This window comes from Cuculus canorus, chromosome 7, assembly GCF_017976375.1.
Source record: "Cuculus canorus isolate bCucCan1 chromosome 7, bCucCan1.pri, whole genome shotgun sequence".
NCBI classification, from domain to species: Eukaryota; Metazoa; Chordata; class Aves; order Cuculiformes; family Cuculidae; genus Cuculus; species Cuculus canorus.
In genome coordinates, this window is record NC_071407.1 from 13,821,402 (window position 1) to 13,842,705 (window position 21,304).

The 21,304-nt window shown below is 49.0% G+C and overlaps 1 protein-coding gene across 2 annotated transcripts; it reads left to right on the top strand.

Moving 5' to 3' along the window:
• Positions 1 to 2,525: 2,525 nt before the first annotated feature.
• Positions 2,526 to 16,236, top strand: C7H10orf95 (chromosome 7 C10orf95 homolog). Of its 2 annotated transcripts, none has more exons than XM_054071742.1 (2): positions 2,526 to 2,671; positions 12,376 to 16,236. In XM_054071742.1, exon 2 carries the CDS (start codon positions 12,439 to 12,441, stop codon positions 13,099 to 13,101), a length of 663 nt encoding a protein of 220 aa, XP_053927717.1. In that variant the 5' UTR covers positions 2,526 to 2,671; positions 12,376 to 12,438; the 3' UTR covers positions 13,102 to 16,236. The 2 variants fall into 2 exon arrangements, with proteins under 2 accessions (XP_053927717.1, XP_053927718.1); XM_054071743.1 differs by lacking the exon at positions 2,526 to 2,671 and adding an exon at positions 5,619 to 5,719.
• The last annotated feature ends 5,068 nt before the right edge of the window (positions 16,237 to 21,304 follow it).

The following is a 21,304-nucleotide window of genomic DNA, read 5'->3' on the forward strand; positions in this document are numbered from 1 at the left end:
CCATCTTGCGTCCTGGCAAATGAAGCCAGGCCCCCTCCCCGGCCGCCATATCGTGTGAGGTCACCGGGCGCAGACGCCTCATTTGCATTAGCCACGCCCCCGGGGCCTCTCTAGCCCAAGTTCCGCCTCCTCTATGGTCGGGGGTTGCATCTCCTGCCTCAGCTCTTCGAGGCTTCCTTGTCCGGAGGTGCTTAAGATCTCCTTAGAGCTTTCTCTCCAAGAATCATAGAATGGTTTGGGTTGATACAAGAAGTCGTTACTATTACAAAAAGTGGATTTTTTTTAATTTAACCTAAAGTACAGTTAAGTTTCATCTAAATAATTGTATTTTTTGAAAGCTAGTGAAGGAAGGAATAAATGATTAATAATAATAAGAATAATAAGAATTATAAGAATCAACTCTTGGCCAGCTTGCAGCAAGAAAGAATGTGATTGTAACAAGAGTTTAGCTTATTTACTAGTTGAAACAAGGACAGTCCCCCAGCAGGACCAAAGGACAGACCTGAGCTCACCAAGAGGACGCAGTGAGGAAGGAGATAAGATAAAGAGCATCAGAGGATTCTGAAGACACAAAGGAACTGTGATGTGCATTCGAGAGTGGGCGATAAGATATGATAATGAGTTCTATGTATATTTAACCAATATTTCCAGATATATAACCAGTGCCTCTCGGAATCTACATGAATATGTATGTTTAACCAGTATAAAAGTCCTGTAACCAGCCTTAATGAACACACACATTAGGTGAAATGATTCCCTGTGTGTCCGGTGTCATATTTATTAAAGCAATACCTGCTTAATAATCAAATTGGCATTGATTATTGAGTTTGGCCTTTTTCATGGCATCAGTAGACAGAATGTCCCTCTGATGGCATGGTTTCTTTCAGCATTTTTCCAGACACTGTTCATTCTTTGGACAATGTCTCATGTTCAGTATGATCTGTGCTGAACAGATGTGCCTCCTCCTCTAGTCAGCTCTGCTTGCAGTCTTTATCTCAAATGCAAGGTCAGGCAGAGAGCTGGCTCCAAAGCTCCAACTTAGCAAGAGCTTTGACTGTTGTGAAGTTCGTAATAACGTTAAAATTAGTCCTTGGAAAGTAATAGAATATGCATAAGATTTCAGGGAAAAATTATACATATACATATAAGTGGGAAGTACATTTCATCCCAGCTCTTGCCTCGCTGCACACAACTGATGGAGGTCACTCCTTCGTGTTGCCCAGGCTGATAAGGGATGCTGGCTTCCTCAAACTCCAGAACAAGTCTTACAGAGTTTATTTGTTGGCATTTTCAATATCAGGGTTGGAAGAGACCTTAAAGCCCGTCCAGTTCCAACCCCCCATGGGCAGAGACACCTCCCACTGAATCAGGTTGCTCAGAACCCCATCCAACCTGGCCTTGAACGCCTCCAGGGATCAGGCACCCGTGACATCTCTGGGCAGCCTGGTCTAGTGCCTCGCCTCCCTCACAGTAGCGAAGCAGCTCCTATTTTTGGCATGCACATTGTCTTCCCTCTCACTGCAGTGATTGCTCCATGGCTGCTTCCATCCAATGATTCACAAATTCCACCAAGGAAAACTGCAGCAAAAGCCAATTGCTATGTTCACAAAAGCACCACTGCATCCTATTACCTCCCAGTGCTTTTGTGTATTAAACTTACAAGCAGCTTCCCAAAGAAGTTATTTTTATGAATTCATAGAAACCAGGCAATTAATTGCAGCCACCAGGTTTTGTAATTAAGGAGTGATTTGTAGGTCTTTAGCTGCACCTGTAGGGATCAGAGTAAGGTATTGAACATCCCCCGGGGAGGTGCTCTGCTGCAGCGGTGGAGCTGAGCTGACAGAACCCACCACCCTCTTTAAACCCGTGGGGGGATTTGTAAAGGCCCACAACAGTGCAGGTGCTCGCAATAAGGCAGCGCTGATGGGAGCCGTTTGTATGGCTTCTTAATTGCGACCTACTGAATGAGCAGCGAGTATAAATACCAGCTTGGCTGCCTGGGGTTGAGTATGAGCAGAAAGCCTGAGGGGGAGCACAACAAAAAGGCAGTAGGGTTTGTTTCTGAAGCAGTTTGTGGTGGGCTCTTCTCTGGGTTGTTCAGTTTGGTACTTTAGGAATAGTAGTTTTTCTTTGGGCGCTGCTGATAGTGTTTGGCTGCTTTGAGAAAGAACCTGAAGTTCTGGTGAGTGATTTTCAGGCTTTCCATGTTGGCTTCACATGCTGACTTTAACTGTTCCTTTACCTGCGTTCTTTGTCCTTCTTATGTCTGAGTTTTTATGTCCAAGGTCTATTTTTTTTTCTGTAAGGCATCTCACTAGTTAAGGCATGTACCTTGCATTAGCTTTAGTAGCGTAATCTATGGGCAACCAGGCTTAAAGCTCCCTGTCTGAGCATGTAGTGTGTTTGCTGAAGGAATGAGTTTCCTGTTGTGTTCTGTAACTACAGAGGCATGTTCAGACAGGTATTGCAGCCCTGGTTACTACAGGAAAGCTTCTGCAGGGTGTGATGTGGTATCTTAGTGCAGCTCTTGGCTCTGTTGGGGTCATTAATGTATGTCAGTGAAAAGAGACTGTAGAAAGCAAGCTGCTTTCTTAAGATCAGGTTGCATATCCTGCTCTTTCTTACTCCTCGGTTAACTGAAGGTATCCTCTTGGCTGCTTTTTCTGAGGATGTGAGTACATGCACACTAAACAAATGTCTCTCTGCTTGCTGCACTTATGACTGAAGACTGGTCTGTGTTGCAATGTTTTAGCAGTTACAATGGCAAAGCGGCACTAGTACTAGCATAAATGTTTGCAGTAGTGGTGTATGACTGAGGTGTTCTGCGCTCTGCTTGGCTTTTTGAAAACAAATGCTTAAGTCCCTCTGGAGGCGATGTCTCTTACGCCCTAGCACATCTGCTCTTTTATCTAGTAGATTCAAGCCCACGTACAACAGCATAACTCAGTTGGGGCATTGATTTATGGCAGCACTCTAGCCTGTAACTTTCCCAGCAGCTCCTGATTGTGAAAGATACTGATGTAAATTGTTATTGTTCTGTGATGATAGGCTTTAAATGCATTCCTTTGAAAAAATGACATAAAGGGCCTCTCTGAGTGATTGTGTTCTTGGAAACTCAAGATTGCCTTTTGATTCCTATTAAAAAAATCGATGATGCTACTTGTAAGTGATGTTCTGTGTTGTCTAAAGACCATAACAGAAGGTAGTTGGATTTCTTTGTAATAAGGTTTTGGCTTTTTTTTTTCTTTTTGAAGTCTTAGATCAGCAGGTGCTGCAGCTGTTTGCCTTGGGATGCAAAAAGAGCAGTATTCCCATGGGTAATTCTAGCTCAGGTGTTTGAACTTAAGCTAGAAATGCAGTGTGCGTGGCTGCTGTAGCAGAAGATGGTGTTACATGCTGAAAGGATGATGTGTAATAAAACCCTGAAGTCTGGTTAACGTGTTTCCTGCCCTGTCCCAGCTTTTGGGGTGTTGGTCCCATGAGAAGAACTTAGTACAAGCACGTAAGAAGTGATGACTTCTTTTGCTTCTAAATATACATCCTTGATGCAGGATGCACAGGAATGAGATCGAAGTGTCTTTAAAAATAGTTAAAATGCAAATGGCTTGCTGTGATACTGGACACTGGTCTGTGTCAACAGTCAGAAGAAACTCACTGTCAATGTGAAGTCCTTCTGGAGAGCTAGGCTGCGTAGCTACTAAGTCCTCTTGCAGGCCACCAGAAGGCTCTCCCGAGAACTTGTCAAGGGCAAAGACTGATAATCAAGCAGCTGGGAGAGCAGGATGCTGTGGAAGTACAGAAACAGTGTGCAAAACATATTGCTCTGCTATGTAAATTGTCTATGTGTGAGATAAATTGCCCGTAGTTAGCTAGAGCAAGGCAGAGGAATCAAGGCTAAAGCAGGATAATTTGTCTTGGAGGATGTGAAGTAAAAACTATATAACAAAGAGGAGCCAGATAACTATAGGGGTGCCTGAAGCAACTCTTGCAGGGCAGAACCTTGCAAGGCCACCTGCACCATATCAGTAATACCATATACTGATATTGGAAATGCTGGATTTGGTTATGGATGTAGCAAACTGAGACTAGCGGGGAAGAAGTAATTGGAAGTGGATTGACTGTTTAGGAGAAGACCAGAGGAAGGAAGGCATGAGCATGGCAAGAAAGTGGATCCTGCAACAAGAGTATAAAGTATAAAATGAGAAGAAAGAATGAAGGTGGGAGCAGCTGACTGCAGGAGCGCCAGTAACTGTGGATGGTAGTGAAGCGTGAGAACCCAATGCCCCTGGGATGCTGGAGTGGTGATGCTCCTTGGACAACCTTTCCATCAGGTCTATCTTGGAGGGACTTGGTGTGGGAGGGCAGAGCAAAGGGACTTACACCTAAAGTACTGAGTGGTGTGGGAAGGAAGGGTGATGTGCCTGTAACTCAATAGCAGTTGCATGGGGTTTGTAAGACTTGACTATAGCTTCATAGTTGTGTGCAAAGTTATACAGATAACCTTGAGATACTAGTGATGTGTTAATGAGGTTGTTGATCATTCAGTTGTCTTATTGGTGTGAGTAATTGATAGAAGCTACTCTTGAGTTGGTTGTCTCAAGACTGCAGCCTGAAGGGGGAGAGCTGGGCTCTGAAGTGACAACTGTGGGCATCAAGGATCTCCCAGTTTGGGATCTTGAGCTAACTGATAAGAAATCCTCTTTGAAGAAGAGAGGGAGTAGATAGAGATGATGAACACTTGAGCGAAAGGAGGAGGGAGATCTGTTTATGCAGGCTGTTTGAACATGGAGGGCATCCTTCGGACTGTAAGCATTATAATAAAATATTCTCGATTAAGAAAATGAGAGCCATTCATACCGTGCTCTCTCTGGAAAAGGGTTTCAATCAGAAAAAGGTGGTAGCTTTCGGTAGTGCAGACTGAGATCCTGAGACAATGGGGCACAGGGATTTGGAGCTCAGGTGAGGAAGACCTGATGCAAAGGGTAGCTACAGTGGTTACTAGGAAGATAAGACTGGTGGTGGTGGTAGCTTTAATAACGCAAGTAATACCATGGGAAAAGGAGGACTTGTCAAGAAAGGACAAATCTTGGAGGGGGGGAAGAGGTTGTGTGTATGTCCAGAATCCAGACTTTGGTGAAGCAGACATCTCTAACCAGGGAGAGGCTGGAGCGATTGACAGTGTCAGGAGTGCTTTGACAGCAGGCAGGGGTGGTTTCCAGAGCCCTGCCTGCTGATGTTGGGACCCTGTAGTAGCACTCGCCATGTTTTATTATTGGCAATGCGGATGTTTCAGGCCTGCTGTGTTATCCAGCAGTTGTGGGGGGAGTAGGAGGAGGGGCTGTTCCAAACCTCTCTTCAGCAGCAAGTTGCATTTTGACTGCTATTTGAGTAGAGTTATGCAAGGGAGTGGTTTTTAGATCATCAGAGTCAAGCAAAGACTTGCTCTGTGACGACTACGGCTTTTCCCGGGGTTTTGACCTCGTACAGAGACTGAGCTTTGCACAGACCTCAGAAATAAATGCCAGACTTGTACTAGGTTTCAGTGCTTTCTGGAAATGCTGCTTTGAATAGTTGAAACAAATTTCCCCCTTCAAGGGACTATGTAAGGAGTGACTGCCTGTAATAAGCATTAGCTGCTATTTCCGGAGTTACTGGTGCCAGCTGGAGCTATTGTTTTTTCCACGGTGTGCTGGTAACAGCACAGTCCAGAGGGAGCACGGTGAGAACTGGGGTCTTATGGCTTCAGAAGTGAAATCCTACTTCTTGGTTGAGCTGAAGGGGTTGTTCCTGGTGCAAGAGCTGGGAGGTGGTTTTGAGCCCACCACTTGGAGGGGAGCATAAGTGCAGTAGGTTTTGCGTGAATGTCCTCCTGGCAGAGTGGCAGCTTGCACCTCATGAAGTGGGAGTTGGTGTTTCTGAGGTCCTCATGGCTGTACATCCTGAATGGAGTGCTGGTATCAGCTGTGCTTATGGCATCTCTTCAGTTGGCTCAGACAGCTGTAAGAATTTGGACAGTGAAGTAGTCTCCTATTTGTGGGGGTGAAGGCAGGGTCAGATTTCTAGGTTGCTGAGGGAATTCCTTGGACTGGGTGAGTGGAGATGGGATGGGAAGGGGATGAGGCTGCTTGCAGAACTTCATCTGATGCCAGTCAATGTGCTAGAGGAGCAAACATGCGTCTTCCTGGCTGAAGAGCCCAGTAGACCAGGATTTTTGCGCTCTACAAAGCCTAGAGGCTGATGCCCTGCTGTTCAGGGCTGCTCCAGGCTCCTCAGCTGTGCTCATAAAGCTACATTTCTGTTAGACAGGTTCAGAGATGAGCAAGTGAAGAATTGGTCCAGTCTGGAGACTTCTGGTCTGCTCATCCTGCTGCCAAGGTGAGGGTGTTGCCCCTCAGCCACTGCTCCTGCCCAGTTCTCCACCCCAGGGACAAGCTGGGGCCTCACCGAGAGCTAGATCTGTCCACTAATCTGAGATGTGGCTTTCTTTGATCTGTAGAAATAGCTCCTTTTAGGACAAAAGTCTGGATTGGTAGGTTTCTCCTGTTTCTACTAATGATGTGTGACACTTCTAATCCCCCTCAAACCCTTTCCACCCGGTAGCTTTACTGCTCTTTGAGGAATCGTTAAGCTTTCATTCAAAGTACTGGCTCTTCTCTGCAAAGTGGTGTGTGTGTACTTCGTGGTTTTTTTTTTCCCTCATGGGCTGTTTTCAAGCTGCTTTCAGTATCTGTTACCTTCCTCTACCTGTAACAACTACACAGCACAGGGCCCCATGGCAAACAGCCTCACCCCTTTGTTTCTAAGAAGCAGAGGCTGCGTGTTGTGCCTTGCCAAACGTTCCGTCTGGAAATACCTAAGAGCGGATCAGTGTAAGGAGACACTGGTGTGTAATAGCTGCCTGGCTCCTGATAGGCACTGCCAGCAATGCCTGTAGGAAATGGATTATTGCTACGTGTGCTGTGGCTTGACAGAAAACGAATTGTGTGCAGAAACCTGTGACTGCGCTGGTACTCGAGGTACCAACCTGAAGCAGAATTAATCATCTACTGCCTTGTGGCCCCTTATTGTACTGAGCATGATGTAGTAACCTCTTGTGGAACTACTTAACACTCCTCGGAGTGCTTTGCTGGGACAGTGTGCATTTGCTTTTCTTTTAGTTTGGAGCAAAAACCTGTGGTGCTGTTTCACCTTCAGGGGTGGGGTGCAAAATCTGGAAGTGCTTCCATGATTTATCAGCATTGGTGTGGGAATCTGCTTCCCCAAGTGAAAATTGAGACCCAAATGGGCCCATAGCTTGTAACAAGCTATTGCACTTTCCTTGAATTCCTGTGTTGCTGCCAGGTGTGTCTGGCTGAGCAAGCGCAACCCTTCACAGCCAAATGCCTGTGTCCTATGGATCAGTACTGGTGGTGGTGGAAGAGTGAAGCTGTAGTGATGCAAGTCAGCGGTTTGTGCTGCTCTCCCACCTCCCCAAGAAGTTCTTGGGAGTCTTCTCCTGGGGGAGTCTTTCTTCAAAGTCCTCAAACAGCATGATCTTATTTTGGCAATGGCAGGGGACAAATAACAAGGGAAAATAAGAAACTCTTGTTGTAATCTTCTGTGCCCCATCTCCAGCTACTAGGATGCAGGATAAGTGTGGGATGTTTGACACCAGAGCTGTGGGGATAAACTCTATTTGAGTAGGTTTGGTTTTAATGTCTCACTTCCAGAACAGTCCTTGAATTTTTGTGTTTTTTTTTTATTAATTTTTATTTCCTAAGGGAGTGGTTTGCCAAAGCTTTATCAGAAGGCAACAATTTTGCAGAGTCTGCTCAAAATGGAGAGACTAACTGGAAATAACGCATGACTTCTTCATCCCTTGGCTAGGGGGAAAATGTTGCTCTTCCAGTATTCATCCCTGTGCCCTTGGGAGTTGCAGCAGTAACAGATTTGTGGTTTTTGTGGGGTGGGGAGAAGAACAGGACTAGAAGAAAACCAGAAAGAACAGCCTTAAGTTTGGGTGGTGGAACTGCAAAGTGGGAAAGATAACTTAATGGGATTTCTGTGTTCCCTTGTTTGGGATCTAATGACTGGGCAGTGGCATGAGGCAAGAATAGACTTGATGGGGTCTTAGAGTAAAATAGATGTCAATGTCCTCTCCTGTGGGCTGAATGTCTCTACAGTTGTGTTGGCTTTCAGCATGCTCCCCAAGGAAGCATGTAAACCTGGTCAATCTGCCTGCCTGACCTGAGGACTTGGCTAACTTTGCTGCTTCAGGTGAACAGAAGATTTGGTGATGCTCTTTGAACTGCTGGTCACTGTGAAACCAATCTCTCCACACATGTGAGGTGCTTGTATGAAGCTTCACACATTGGATATTGTAGCACACCTTGTATGTTGGTCTGTGCCTATGCTACAGTCAATCTCACTTTAATCTCTCTTCTAGACGATGTGCAGTCTGGTGTGGACTTGAAAATTAATACTTTCCTCTGCTTTCTGCAGCTCATGGTGTTTTTCTGTGTTCCCTGACTACCTCAACGGAAAGCTCTCCATGCTCTTCTGTTATGCTAGGAAGTATTTTCTGCTGCTTTAGATACCAGAAAAGCCCTATCAGCCTTGAGCATTTCTATATAATTAGTGGTGGATTCATTGCCTGTGGTAACTGCATAATAGAGTGGTGAAACAAAATCTTCTCTGTGCTTGAACTATCAAATGTACTCTCTGGTTTTGTATTACAAACATGGGTTGATTTGCTCCATAGCAACTCTGCCTGAGTCGGCTGCTGCTGAGCACACTTGTCTCAGCAGATAAAGTATTTTAGGAACTGTGGTGTCGGTCTCCTCAACTGGCATCAAGACGTGTGAGGAGGAAGAAGCCCTGCCAGATGGCTGAATGGTGAGTGAGGGAATTGCTGGAGTCAGATCTGGCAAGGCTGGGAAGAGTCTGAAGGATCATATTCTTGCAAACCAGACACAAGGATCTCATTTCAGTTGGCTGTGGCCTTCTTTTTTTTTTTTTTGCCTTCTCATTCAGGTACGGCCAAGTGTCGCTGAACCCTTTTGCAGCAAGGCTAAAACTGCTGGAAAGGCTTGAAGGGAGACGCTGCCTTGTTTCTTGCTGTCACCTTTCTTACTGGGTTTGTTCCTTGCTGCTCCCTGCTGGCAGCCACAGCTCCCACCTTGGCAGGGGCAGGCTTGGCTCCCAGGTACAGCATGGTGCCTGCCTGTCCATCCTTTCAGTCTGTACCACCAAGGAGCTGGTGTATGTTTATGGCTGTTAGTGGGCTCTTGGAACCAAGGAGGCATTGAGCAGAGCTCAGCTTGAGCTTTAAGGACTGTCCTGCCCTTTCCTGCTCAGGACATCCAGGTGTCAGGTAATGGATGAAGGCATAGCAGAGCTTGAAGTTGGAGCAAGGGAAGAAAGTGGATGGTAGCCTGAAGAAACCGATCAGCTCAGATCCTTTCTCCTGGTCCTATGCTGACTTCTAAAACCAGGGCAGCTGCTGGCATGAAAGAAATGTGGGAAGTAGGAGCAGGTGAAGAAAAGAGCACGAGTTGGGGCTGGACCCTTTTCTTAAGGGGTGCCCCTAGATAATGTTTAGGGTTTACTTATTAAGCATGTGGCTTTTAATGCCTTCTGATCATCAGATGGTCTAACAAATGGTTGCCTTCCTGGCAAACCCAGCTTTCACTGAAGGCACTGCTCACTACTGGCTCTCACTTCCTAGTGAGTGTGAGACAGGGTCAGGCAAGCTGGTACTGGTGCTCTCAAATCACCCTCTCCTCCGATACACATGGATTTGTCACAGCCTAGCTCATCCCTGCAGAGTCCTTTGCACTAGTTGTGGTCTCCCAAAACCTACTCCTGGGAGCTGAAGCAGCCTGAAGGTCAATACAAACAATAGGCACTGGTGTAATAGTGGGATAAACCATTTTGTCAACTCCTGGGAGCAGAAGGCTGCAGCCCTGTAGGGCAAGGCATGAACCTGTGCCTCCAGACCAAAACATCTACACAGTACACAGCTAATGATTCAGAGCAGCACTGTGCCTTGCAAGGCAGGACCTGGGATTTTGAGCCCTTGGCTTTGTGAAGGCAAGCCTGTGCTGGGGCAGTCCCACAGCTTTGGTGCTTGGATGCTGGGGAGCAGGCAGGGAAGGGCAGTTCCAGGCAGCTGTGCAGTGGAGCGCAGGAAAGACAAAGCCAGGCAGAGCCAAGGCTTGCCCTGATGGGTTTGCAAATTTCCTCTGGGTCTGTGAAGTATTGTCCACACTGTGTCAGCTGTCAACACCCTCCTCTGGGGTGATCTGCTTCCAGGAAAATGTCTTCACTTCTGTGGTTGGGTGTGTGACAATGCTGCCCTGGAGCGCCTCTAGCCCTGCTTAATCCTCATCTCATTCCTTCTCTTCTCTTCTCTTCTCTCTGCAGTTTGCCTTGTCTTGTGGGATATCCTGCCTGGCTAAACCACCAGCTTGTTTCCCTTATCTTTTTTTTTTTTTCAGTGCAAAATCAAAGCAATTGATAGTTGTGCTTTGGTTGCTTTGGTGCAAAAAATTGAGTGCTTTAGACAGCCTGTCACCCCTTCTCCTGTGGCTGCAGGGAAGGCCTGGGAGCACTGATGCTGCTGGCTGAAATGCAGTGTGCTACAGCAGATAGTAGATGGGCCATCTACCATCTGCAGCTTTTGAGCACGAGCTGGTCATCATCTAGATGAGATAACAGCTTCTCTGGGGCTGCCCTAAATGAGCGTGGAGCAGCACTTCATTTCACTCAATGAATGCAATAGCTGCATGCTCTCTGTGCAGATCACTTGCTTTGGAAGACAAAGGATCCATGTAAATGATCTTAGCAGAGATGTAGGGCTGAACCAGAATGAAAGAGACACTGACTCTTTTTAAGAGACCATTTATTTCATCTACCCACCTTGTGATGACACGAGCATACAATACCCCTCTGGATCTTGTGGTGGTTCTGAGCAATTTAGGCAGGTGGAGTGTTTGGAATGATCTAATAGTGTCCTTTCAATAAAGATCTAATGAAGCGTGCTCAAATGAGGTGCAGTGGAGCTTCTTGCTGCAGGAGGAGCTCTTCAGGGTGGTCATGCAAACTCTGGAAGAGAAATTCAGGAGCCCTCAAGCACAGAGGCATGGTCATGTCTGAGTACTCTAGTGCTTTTCTCCTGCACAGGGGTAGACTTCTAGCTCTGCACTCATGGCAAAAGCAGGCTTGAGCTAGTGCAGATGTGAACATCAAGTGACAGGAATATCTTGTGCTGTTTGGAAAAAGAAAAACCTCCATTGTGTAGTACCCAGCGTTGCTTGTGGCAGAGCTTGTTCTTAGGGGACTGCCAGGTTTCCTGTTAGGCTAAAGGAAAGCGCTGAACTGAGGGATGAGTTTCATTTTACCCTGTTGGCCCACACCTGTGTGAGAGATGACTCTGTAGTTAAGGCTAAAGCAAAAAGAGCTTTTGGGATCTGAGATCCATGGGGAAAAAAACCCACTTACTGCCTTCAGTTCTGTGCCTGGTCTTTTCCTGTCCTTGGGAGCAAACTCTTTTGAAAAAGAACCATGCTACACACAGCTTCCCTTCCTGCCCTTGTGGGGAGGATAATGAGTCATGGGAGGACATTGCTTAATGCCCTGGAGAGTGCTTGGTTTGTCCGGTGAGGGTAGGCTAGGAACAGATTTGGCTGTGGGTCAGAGTTGCTCAAGACAAATGTACATGTCAATGTGAATGATACCTTGTGAGTCCAAAATGAGATGCCCTTATGTGAGAAGTTGTTAGAGAAAACAGATATGTATTTTGCTCCAGGAACATGCGGTAGGCATAGCCCTTGTTTGCTTATCAGAATAGAAGCAGGGCTCTGGGAGAAAGGGGCAAGAGTCAAGAGTAGTTGAAGACTTATTTATCTCCTGTCTGAGCAGGATAGCAGATGAAATGACTTCAACAGGGATGGGCTGTGTCCTTTTTCCTTTCTTTGCCTGCTTTCTTTGTTTATGGACTTCTTATTTGTGCTTGCCTTCCCCATTTGTAAGCCTGCTTAAGGGTCTCTAGCTGCTTGCAGTCTGTCTTGCTGCCTTCCAGCAGTGCAGAGCCACATCACGAGGAAGAGAGGCCACCTTTTCTCTCCTCAGTGGTTTTTGTGCCAACTTGTTCCCATCCTTGTAACTCTGTGATCTCGTTGGGTTAAATGATGAGTCTTGCTAAGCAGCAGTTAGTGGCTGCTGATACGGTTCTGCTTTTGTTCTTGGTGTGTAACTGCCCCTGCAAGTGGCAGATATGGGGACATCCTTTGATTAATGAGTTGGTACACTTACAGTGTTAGGCATATCTCCTTATTCAATCAGGAATGTATGTAACTAATGTAATTTGTTTCTCTTCCACTACTGTCCTCGCAGCTTTTAAGACTTGGCAACCGCTCTGGAGAAATGTCCCTTGTGTAAAAGCCCAGCTCTTCTACCATGTACCAGTCCAGCTTTGTGCCACGGGAGTTTTACCCACCTCCTGCCTACGCCTACCCACCACTGCAGACTGGGAGAGCAGAAGACATGACTAGCTCCATGATGCTCCCTCCCATCCACATGCACAATTTCTACAGCCGACCCATCACCTTTGTCATGGACCGGAACAGCTACCCTGACTATATGGGAGGTCAGGTGGAGTATCATCATCTCTACAGTGCTTCCAATCCCTGCTTCCGTCCATACTACACCTGGCACTTGCCTGCTTTGGTCCCCATCCCTCTTTACAATCCCTATGCAAGCTACTATCCCTCCACTGCCTACCAGAGGTCAGATCAGTATCGAGACACGTGGCCAGAAGGCTTCACCATGAGAGGAGAGCTTCAATGGGGGAAGCTTGGGAAGGTGTTTGGACCAAGGAAAAACCTCCCAGAATTTGTGAAGGATGATCTCCGGAGGGTTTATGGCACCTACCCACGGACCAATGTTTCCATAACCTACCGGAAAGGAGAGTTCTTGGTCAAGGGAGACCCTAAGGTAGGAGAGCAGGAATATGCAGTGGAGAGAGAAGTCATTCAACGGATTGTGACCCCAAGTGCTAGTGAGGCAGATGACAGCAGTGAGGATCGGAACCGTAAGAAGAAAAAGAAACTGAGGCGTTGATGTAGTCAGTCACCCAATGGACAGATGCTCCGGAGCACGCATGGGAGCTAGTTGGCAGCTGTTCTTGGTGCAGCTGGCAAGATGTTAGCACTCTTGTTGGCTTTTAGCTGCTCCCCACCCTCCACAAGCTTATGGTAGCCTTATCCTGTCTGCACAATGCCCATCCGGTGAAGAAGCCATGTGGCAGACTGTGTCTGACCACCAGTTTGGTCCTGTTTTTTGAAATGAACATTTGATTTCCACTGGTTTGGTTGAGTAGTCGCAATCTGGTGGGGGGATTTCCAGGCAGCAGCCCTTGATTAGAAGATGAGCCTGACCAAGGGAAGATCCTGGAAGCTGGCTCCCTTTCTGGCACTTGGTTAAGGAGATCAAAGTGGGATCTTCTCCAGGCTGGGGTCAGTGCAGGCCTTGGAGGGAGGGTTCTTGAACACTGTAAAGAGCAGTTGTCTGTGTATCTTGTCACCACCGTTTATGATCGTACCATTGCACTTAATTACTGTGTGATGCCTGTACACAGCACTTTCCTACACATTGGCAGAAGATAGTGGTGTTCCCATACTCTTACACTTGGTAACCTGATGCTCAGCTCTGTCTATGTCCTTGTTGAAATTTCTGCCTGAGTGTTCTGCTCTTGGTCTGACTCTGCTCTGGTGGAGGTCCTGGTGCTCCAGTGAGGTTACTGGAGTTGCGTGAACCACAGCACTTCCACAGCTTGGTCCCTTGGAAGGGTGGGCTTCAGAGTTGTACCTGGAGGGTTATGAGGGGCTGAATCTGACTTGCTTGCAAACTTCTGTACCTTTTAAATGATTACAAATAAACAATAAAAAGACCCTAAATGCAAATGCTTATTTGTTTCTAGTTTTTAGTGACCTGACAGTGGTGTCTCCTGTAAACAACTTGCAACCTGATCTGACTCCTTTTTGCAAGTTTATGGATGACTTTAGTGTGGCTGTTACCCATCTGTGGTGGATTATTCTGCTAGCTCTGCTTGCAGTGCTCTGCCTTGCCCCAGTTTGTTGCCTGACAGCTTTCTCTTTGGGAGGGCAGTAAGGACTTTCTGAGCCTTTGGAAGAGATAGGGGACCTGATCCATCCCACTGCATTCTCCTCCTGACTTGCTATGTGGGAGAAAGACCTCCTGTTGCAGGAGGGAATGCTCCCTGCCTGCATAGCAAAGGAGAGAGCCTGTGAGGATGAACTTGAAGTCTGTCAGCGGCTCTAAATTGTTGTGAAGTCAAAGTATGTAGATTATTTTTTTAATTGATATGATGCTTCTGTGTAAGTGATTGCCCAAATGTGTCTGCAACTATCTTGATTGCCCCTTCCCGCCTTGGCTTCTTGGAAATGGGTGAACTCTGCTGCCAGATAAAGCTGCAAAGAGGCTGAATCGGAAAAACTGCTGCAGAAACATCAGATCAAGCTGATGATCCTCAGTAGTGTTGCAAGTGATAGCCATGGGGCCTACTGAATGGGCTGGAAAAGGTCTCTAGTAATGACTGCTGGCTAATTAAATCTGCCTTTGGTTACCCAGTATAGGAAAAATGCAGCCATTTCTGTCTTTTTCCACTCTTCCTTGGCTAAGGAGGACATCCTGCCCCGGTAGAGATGTGCGGTTAGATATCTGCTGGCCAGGTCTTGGCAACCTTGCTGCAGCACTGACATTTCACTCCATGTTCTTTTAGCAGCTGCTGCTCCTCTGGGCAGTGGCTTAAGCACTGAACCCAGAGTCCAGGCGTTGAATCCTTCTGCAGGCAGTGCACCCCTCTGGGATGTTGGAGGAGTATCTTTCCCATCGCCTGTAGGTGCAGAGCAGGGCTGGATGCTTCTTGCCAGGGGACAGGTGCTGGGAAGGACCTGGTTTAGGTGAGATCCTGAGGCAGGCTCAGCTCTTCTAGGCAAGGACAGGGAGAGGATGGGGTTTGCCCTATGGAGATGATCAGATGCTGTGTAAATTACCGGGACTTGGGCAATTTGTCCCAAATACCACTCCTCCAGCCAATATATTCCTGGTGGCAGCTTTGCACTCTATTATAGTGGGAAGCGTCACCAGAACTCAAAGTGGACAGCCAATGTCTCACAGAGGTGTCTGATGGGTGGGTGGAAAGAAAGGATGTTACCTACACAAAAACTTTCTCCAAATACATGCGATGTGCAAAAGCAGACAAGGCGGCTGGGAGTGTTTGTTAGAGCTTGGCGTTGTTTGCCTTGAAGACCTTGGAAGCTGATAATGAAGGAGCCAGCTAGCAGCAGTTTACTGATGAGTGGGCACTGGAATGCAGAAAGCTGCTGCATTTGGTTCAGGAGTTTGAAAACAGCCAGAGGAGACTGAGTCTGTGCAAAGTTCAAAAAGAAATATATTCATCCCGAGGAAGACTTCCTACTTCATCCCTAAGACCCCGACCCACGACCATCAGGAGTCATTATGCAGGCACAAGACTGTAGCGAACTTTCCAGAACTAATTTTAATACGAAGCAAGGAAAGGGTATGAATATGTAGTAGGTGCTTATACCTATGCATATCTTTACGCTATAAGTAGCTGCTTGTTAAGCTATATGGTGTGCAAGCTAGGAGGAGAATCCCCTTGCACCCCAGCACTGGAAATAAACATACCTGCTTTATAACTCATTTTGGGTTATAGGGTTTGATTCCGCAAAACACATGTTCTTGCTGGGAACATCTCTGTGGCTTGCAGGGAGAGAGCAGGCACAATCCTTAGCTTTACCTGTCCTGTCCTGTTTGTCTTCTCCATGACTTTGGTTTCCTTGCCGGGATTCTGAACAGGAGATTGCTGGGCACACCCATGCTGTGTTCTGACAATGTGTATTTTTAGCAGAGGTTTACAATTGCACGCAGTACATCAGGAGGCAGCAATGTATTTATTTTCTCAAGTGCCATTTTGCTTCTAGATGGGACAAAACATGTTGCAGTTGTGCTTTTTTTCCCTTGAGGGAAAGCCTGTGACAGCCACTGCCTCAAGCAGTTCCCACTACAGGGTTTCCTGGGGTGGCTGTAACTCACCTTCATCCATGCTCTCGTCTCTATGTGGGAGCAGACTTGTACGTGCCTTGTAGGAACAGCTCACTGCTGCTCTCTCTTCCAGAAGGTTTGAGGCTTATTTGCTGCCCAGCTGCAGAACTGAATCCATAGGGCATTTCTGGAGGTTTTAACGCCTATGGAATTCAGTTCTCAGAGCTAAGCAGCCAGTGCGAGTTGGCTTCCCGTGGCCCCAGCTGGCTGTGTCTCCATCTGCAAGGGGGAAAAAAAATAGCCCAGAGCTCATCGTGTTGCTAGCACAGCGCAGGCACTGAGCAGACCCAGATCTCTGCAATGGGGAGCTGCTGCGAGGACTGGCACCTCTCACCCCAGAAGTGGCACACGTGGCCACAGATTTCTTTGGAAACTTTGCTCAAGCTGGCTGCTATTTTTTCCACTGCTTCAATGTCCCATCCGGTTGTTTGGAGCTGCTGCAAAGCTTCAGATCAGCCCTGAGCTCTGTAAGCCTGCTGGAGCTGTAAGAGAAATACCATCTCTTCCACACGGGGCTGGTATTTGCAGGTGTGTTTGGAATCCCGTCTACATGTTTGCCGTGTGTGTGGGTGGTGCCATGTTCCTTGCTCTAAACTGTTCCTCTGCGTGTGCATCTGCAAACAGGGAGCAGCTTCCCTGCTCCACTCATAGCAAAACAAGCGCTTGTGGGAACCCCTGCAACTGGGACGTGCCAGCGGATGGCTGGGAATGCAGCAGGTGGACCACAAGGTGCAGGGGAACCTGCCCATCTGAGACTGGGTAGAGATGGAGGGTAATCGGGTAATTCTGAAGCTTAAAATGAAGCAGTGAAAGGCCTTTTCCAAGCAGTTCGTAGAGTGGATCCAGGGAGGGAGCGGTCTTAGTCCAGGCTAAGCTGAGACATCCTGGTGCATCCCACAACTACACGTGTGCCCTTTGCTTCCTGCTGCCCTACCTCTGATTTGGTCATGGAGAGGCAAAGTCAGGGGACAGGTGGGGACCCAGTGAGCAGCATGGGAAGGCACTGTAGCTGAAAGGCATGAAGGGTTTTTTTTTTTTCACTTGGCAATGGTTTGGCACAACTGCGACAACAGCAGCTCAGCGGGCCTTGAGCAGGAGTTATCGCTGAAAGAGGGTTGCAGCCCTTTGCCTGTATGCTGGCAGAGCAGGAGGGGAGCCCCAGTGTCTGACAGATCAGCAGAAGAGACAGGAAATGACACACAGACTTTGGAGCACGGGCAAAGATTTTGGTGGGGGAAGCACTGAGCAGCTGTTGGCACAAGGAGCTAACTCCGTGATTGCTCAACAGCCAGATTGGGGCTCTATTTTAATCCCTTTGGGAATCTCAATCCAGCTGGGGCAGTGTGAATTTGTCATTCCTATGAGTGTCCCCAAGGAGCCAAGCCATTTTGCAGAAGATGTGGGGCCTCAGGCTGCGGGTCTCAGCCCCAGAACATCGTGGGGACCGCATGCAGCGGTACTGCAGGGGCTAACGGGAGGGGTGGCAGCAGAGGGAGATGGGGTAGAGCAGAGCCTTACAGCAGGGTCTCCCTCACCCTGCCACAGGTGGTCGGGATCAAAGAGGCAGCTCAGGAGCTCAGCTATGCACTGTGCTGCTTTTCAGACCACCATGGTGTGTGTGGCACAGAGGTTTCAATAGCTCTGAGCCCTCTGAGCTCAGAAAAATGGGGTGACCTCCCTTCTCCTCCTTCTCCCTCTGCTCTGCAGGCAGGTGCCTGTGCAAGGGAGCCAGGCAGTAAGGCAGGCTGCCAGAGATGCTAAAGCCAGGGAGGAGCCAACCTTGCCAGCCTGCTGTGGCTGATAGGGATGAGGCGCTTTGGGGCTCCTCCTTGGCCAGCTCATGCCCTGGGGTGGTCACCCTGTGGTCCCTGGCTATTTACACAGAAAGCCTTTCTGCTTCATTTTTTTAAGCTGTAAAACACCTCTCTGAGGCATTTACCCTCTAAGCATTGAAGGGTCACTGAATTTTTAAGTGCCAGCCACCCACTTTCAGCCCTCAGCAGCTTTGAGCAACCACCACCTTTATGAACTGAAAGGTGGAGGTTAGGGAAAAGCCTTCCTCCCCATCTTCCTTCATGTGGCGGGTTTGCAGAGAAAGAGGAAAGGTTTTGAGCAGGCAGGAATAGTTCCAACAAGCCCTCCCTGATGGTGCTCTGGGAGTCATCCCCTTCCCTCACTCTGTGGCCCCAGGGAGATGACATGGGTACAGATTAGCAGCTGCCTGGCACATCTCCTGCTGTGCCCTGTGCTCCTGCTCTCCGGAGCTGAGATGGAGCAGGGACAGCTCCAGTGAGCTACTTTTGGTGTCCTGGGGCTGAAGCATCCCATCTCCAAAAGGCACTGGGAGGAGGCAGTTTGGCCTGGGTGGAATGAGAAGGAGGGGTTGAAATGCAGACTCAGATGAGCTTTAACTCTTTTCTTTCACTCTTGGCTGTTCTTGCAATCAATGTCCCCATGGCATGGCATCCACAGCACTCCTGGAACCAAGATGTCCCGGGACCAGGGAGTGAAATAGGCTCTTGCTGGAGCGCAGCACCAGAAGCAGCTGTGGGGTGCAGGAGCCTGTGACTCCCCTCGAGCGGTGCTGGGCTCCTGTACGGCAGGCAAGGGGAGGTCACTACCCAACATCCTGCTTCCAGACCCATCCCTCCTCACAACAGTAGGTGCTTCCTTGTTTTTTTCGGGATGCTCATGCAGGTTCTTATGTACTGCGTGTGCAAGGTGCATCTCTTCCTCTGGGCTACTCCTTGGTGTTCCCGTCTCCAGCTTTGCCTTGCGTTCCTGTACTCGAGCAGAGCCACAGGTGGATTTGCTCCTGTGTCTTTAGGGTATCCCTGGCCCTTGCACTGCACTGGAGCAGGGCTCTGGGTGATGCAGGGAGGGCAGGGATGAAAGGCGATGCAAGAGCCATCTGAGCGTTGGGTATTTTGTTGCCTTGCTCTGGCTCAGCACCGTGTTCTCTTCAGGATGTGTCAGGATGCAGTGCTGAGCTACGAGGTGACCAGCATGTGCTGAGCCTGTTGCCCCAGCTCAGTCCTGGGGAGGATCACATCAGCCCAGCTGTCTGCGTGCAGGTGGGGGTTTCGTGGTCCTGCTGCACTCTGTCTCCTCTGCCTCCAGGGCAGGAGCCTTTAGCACCCTGCACTAATTAAATCCTCTTCTCTGCCTGGCTCGGTTCACGAGGGGCTCCCATACCAGTTCTGGTACACATCTTCTGGTGCTCGCTGTCCCAGGCTTGTCCTGCCCCTGGGAGAAGGCTGGATTTGAGGCCCTGATGTTGATCCCAGCAGCCAAGTGACAGCTTATTGGAGCTGATGCTCCCAGGAGCAGGTACCAGAGAAAAGATGGGCTCCAGCTCAGGGGCCAAGAAGTCAAGAGCTCCTCATGGCTCCTGACCTCAGCCAGAAAATGCTAATGAGTCGAGAGATGACCCAGGCAAGCAATGCCCAGCAGGACGCTGCTGCTGCTGTGGCATTTTCTGTGTCACATTGAGTTAACTTGCAGCCACGCACAGCCCCTGATCCTGGGCAGGAGACTCCAAGGCTCCATCAGATATGGCCAGCCAGGAGCCCAGATGGGCTCCGGTGGGGACCCACGGCAGCATCCATGAGTGCCTCAAAGTGCTGTGAGAGCTGCCCCAGGGAGGCATCCCCTCAGCCCTGTGTGTCCAGCACACACCTTGCTATGGGGCTGTGCAAGGTACACTTTGCCTTCCCTGCATACCTCCCCTCTCCATTTCCTTCTCTGCAACGAGCCGGAGAAATATTATCAGCAAAGATAAAATACCCAGCTGAGCAGCCTGGCCCAGCCCTCCCCTCAAAGCACAGCAGACGTGGCCACGTGAGTGCATTTCCCGACAGCGATCTGTGTCGGGAGGCACTGGGTGGATGCAGGGAAGCAGATGCTCATGCACGGCCAAAGCCCGTCACCCAGAAAGCAGCACCGCACTGGTTCAGCCCTGAGCTGTCTGTTGCATTCAGCCCTTTCTGGTTTTCACTTGCCCTCCCTCGGGGGGCACAGGGCAGGCTGCAGGGCTCCCCTCTTCCTCGCTCCTGGGGGACGCAAAGCACAAGTGTCTGCTTGGGGAGGGGAGGCAGCTGCCTTGCCAGGACCCCCCCAGGTACTGCCGCCGCTCCAGATAACGATTCATTGCTTTACAGGGCTAAAAAAGCAGCAGCACTCTCATTTTGGTGTTGCCAGCTAATTATCTCAGGAACTACTGATTAGCTAGGAGGTGCCAGGGGCCAAGCAGCAGAAGGGTGTGGGTGCTGTGCTGACATGGTGGCTGGGGTGTTAATCCAGGGTGTTTCGCTTTGTCTTCCTGGGAAGTTTGCATGAATAGTTATGTGTGTGTGTTCCCTCTCCCGCCCAAACAAAATATTAGCAGAACAGCTCCATTTTTGCAGATTAACAAAAGACCGGAGCATAGAAGTGAAGATGCTCGAGCCCCATGCGTAGGGTCTGGCACGTCTCCCACTTCCCACAGCCAGGAGCGAATGCGTTGCCATCGGCTGTGAGACGCCACCACATCCCCACAGCTTGGCACAAGGAAAGCCGCCCTCCACAGTGCCCAGGCTGTGGTTCCCCAGCAAGAGGAGCCCCTAGAAATCCCCCCACCCTGGCGCAGACCCTCCCGCGGCAGTAGCGTGACCTTGACACTCACCCAGCAGCTCCGGCTCCCGTCAAGGCGAGTCTGTGAGCGGCGGGGCCAGAGGCACTGTTAAATATTGCAGCGAGTTACTCACTTCTCTTCCTGGACGGCAGCGTGCAGAGTTTCCACCCACTTCTTTCACCTTCGGTTTCCAGGCTTTCTGAGAAAAGAGGAAGCTGTGGGAGGGAGCAACCGGCATACCCGTGCCAGTGCCATGGCCCGCAGCAGCCTCTGCTTCCCTGGAAAAGACGGATGCCGGAGAGGTGGCTGCTTTCCCGGGAAGCTGCAGCACAGCTATGAGCCCCCTCTGCTCATATTAGGCTGCTCGGCACTCTGCAGCAGCTCTGGGTTGGAGGGATTCTCCTCCCTGGCTGAGCAGAGGTGATGGCCAAGCGCTGCCTCCCTGGCACAAGCCTAACCAGCTCAGCCTCCTCCTTTGGGAATGAAAAATCCCCTTGGGACTCAGGCATATCCCAGCCTCACCCTTCCAAAGCCCATCCACCTCCTCTTTTGATGTAGTGCCTC

Bases quoted from the DNA above. Each gene is read 5' to 3' on its own strand.
- C7H10orf95 (XM_054071742.1), top strand. From the start codon at position 12,439: ATGTACCAGTCCAGCTTTGTGCCACGGGAGTTTTACCCACCTCCTGCC.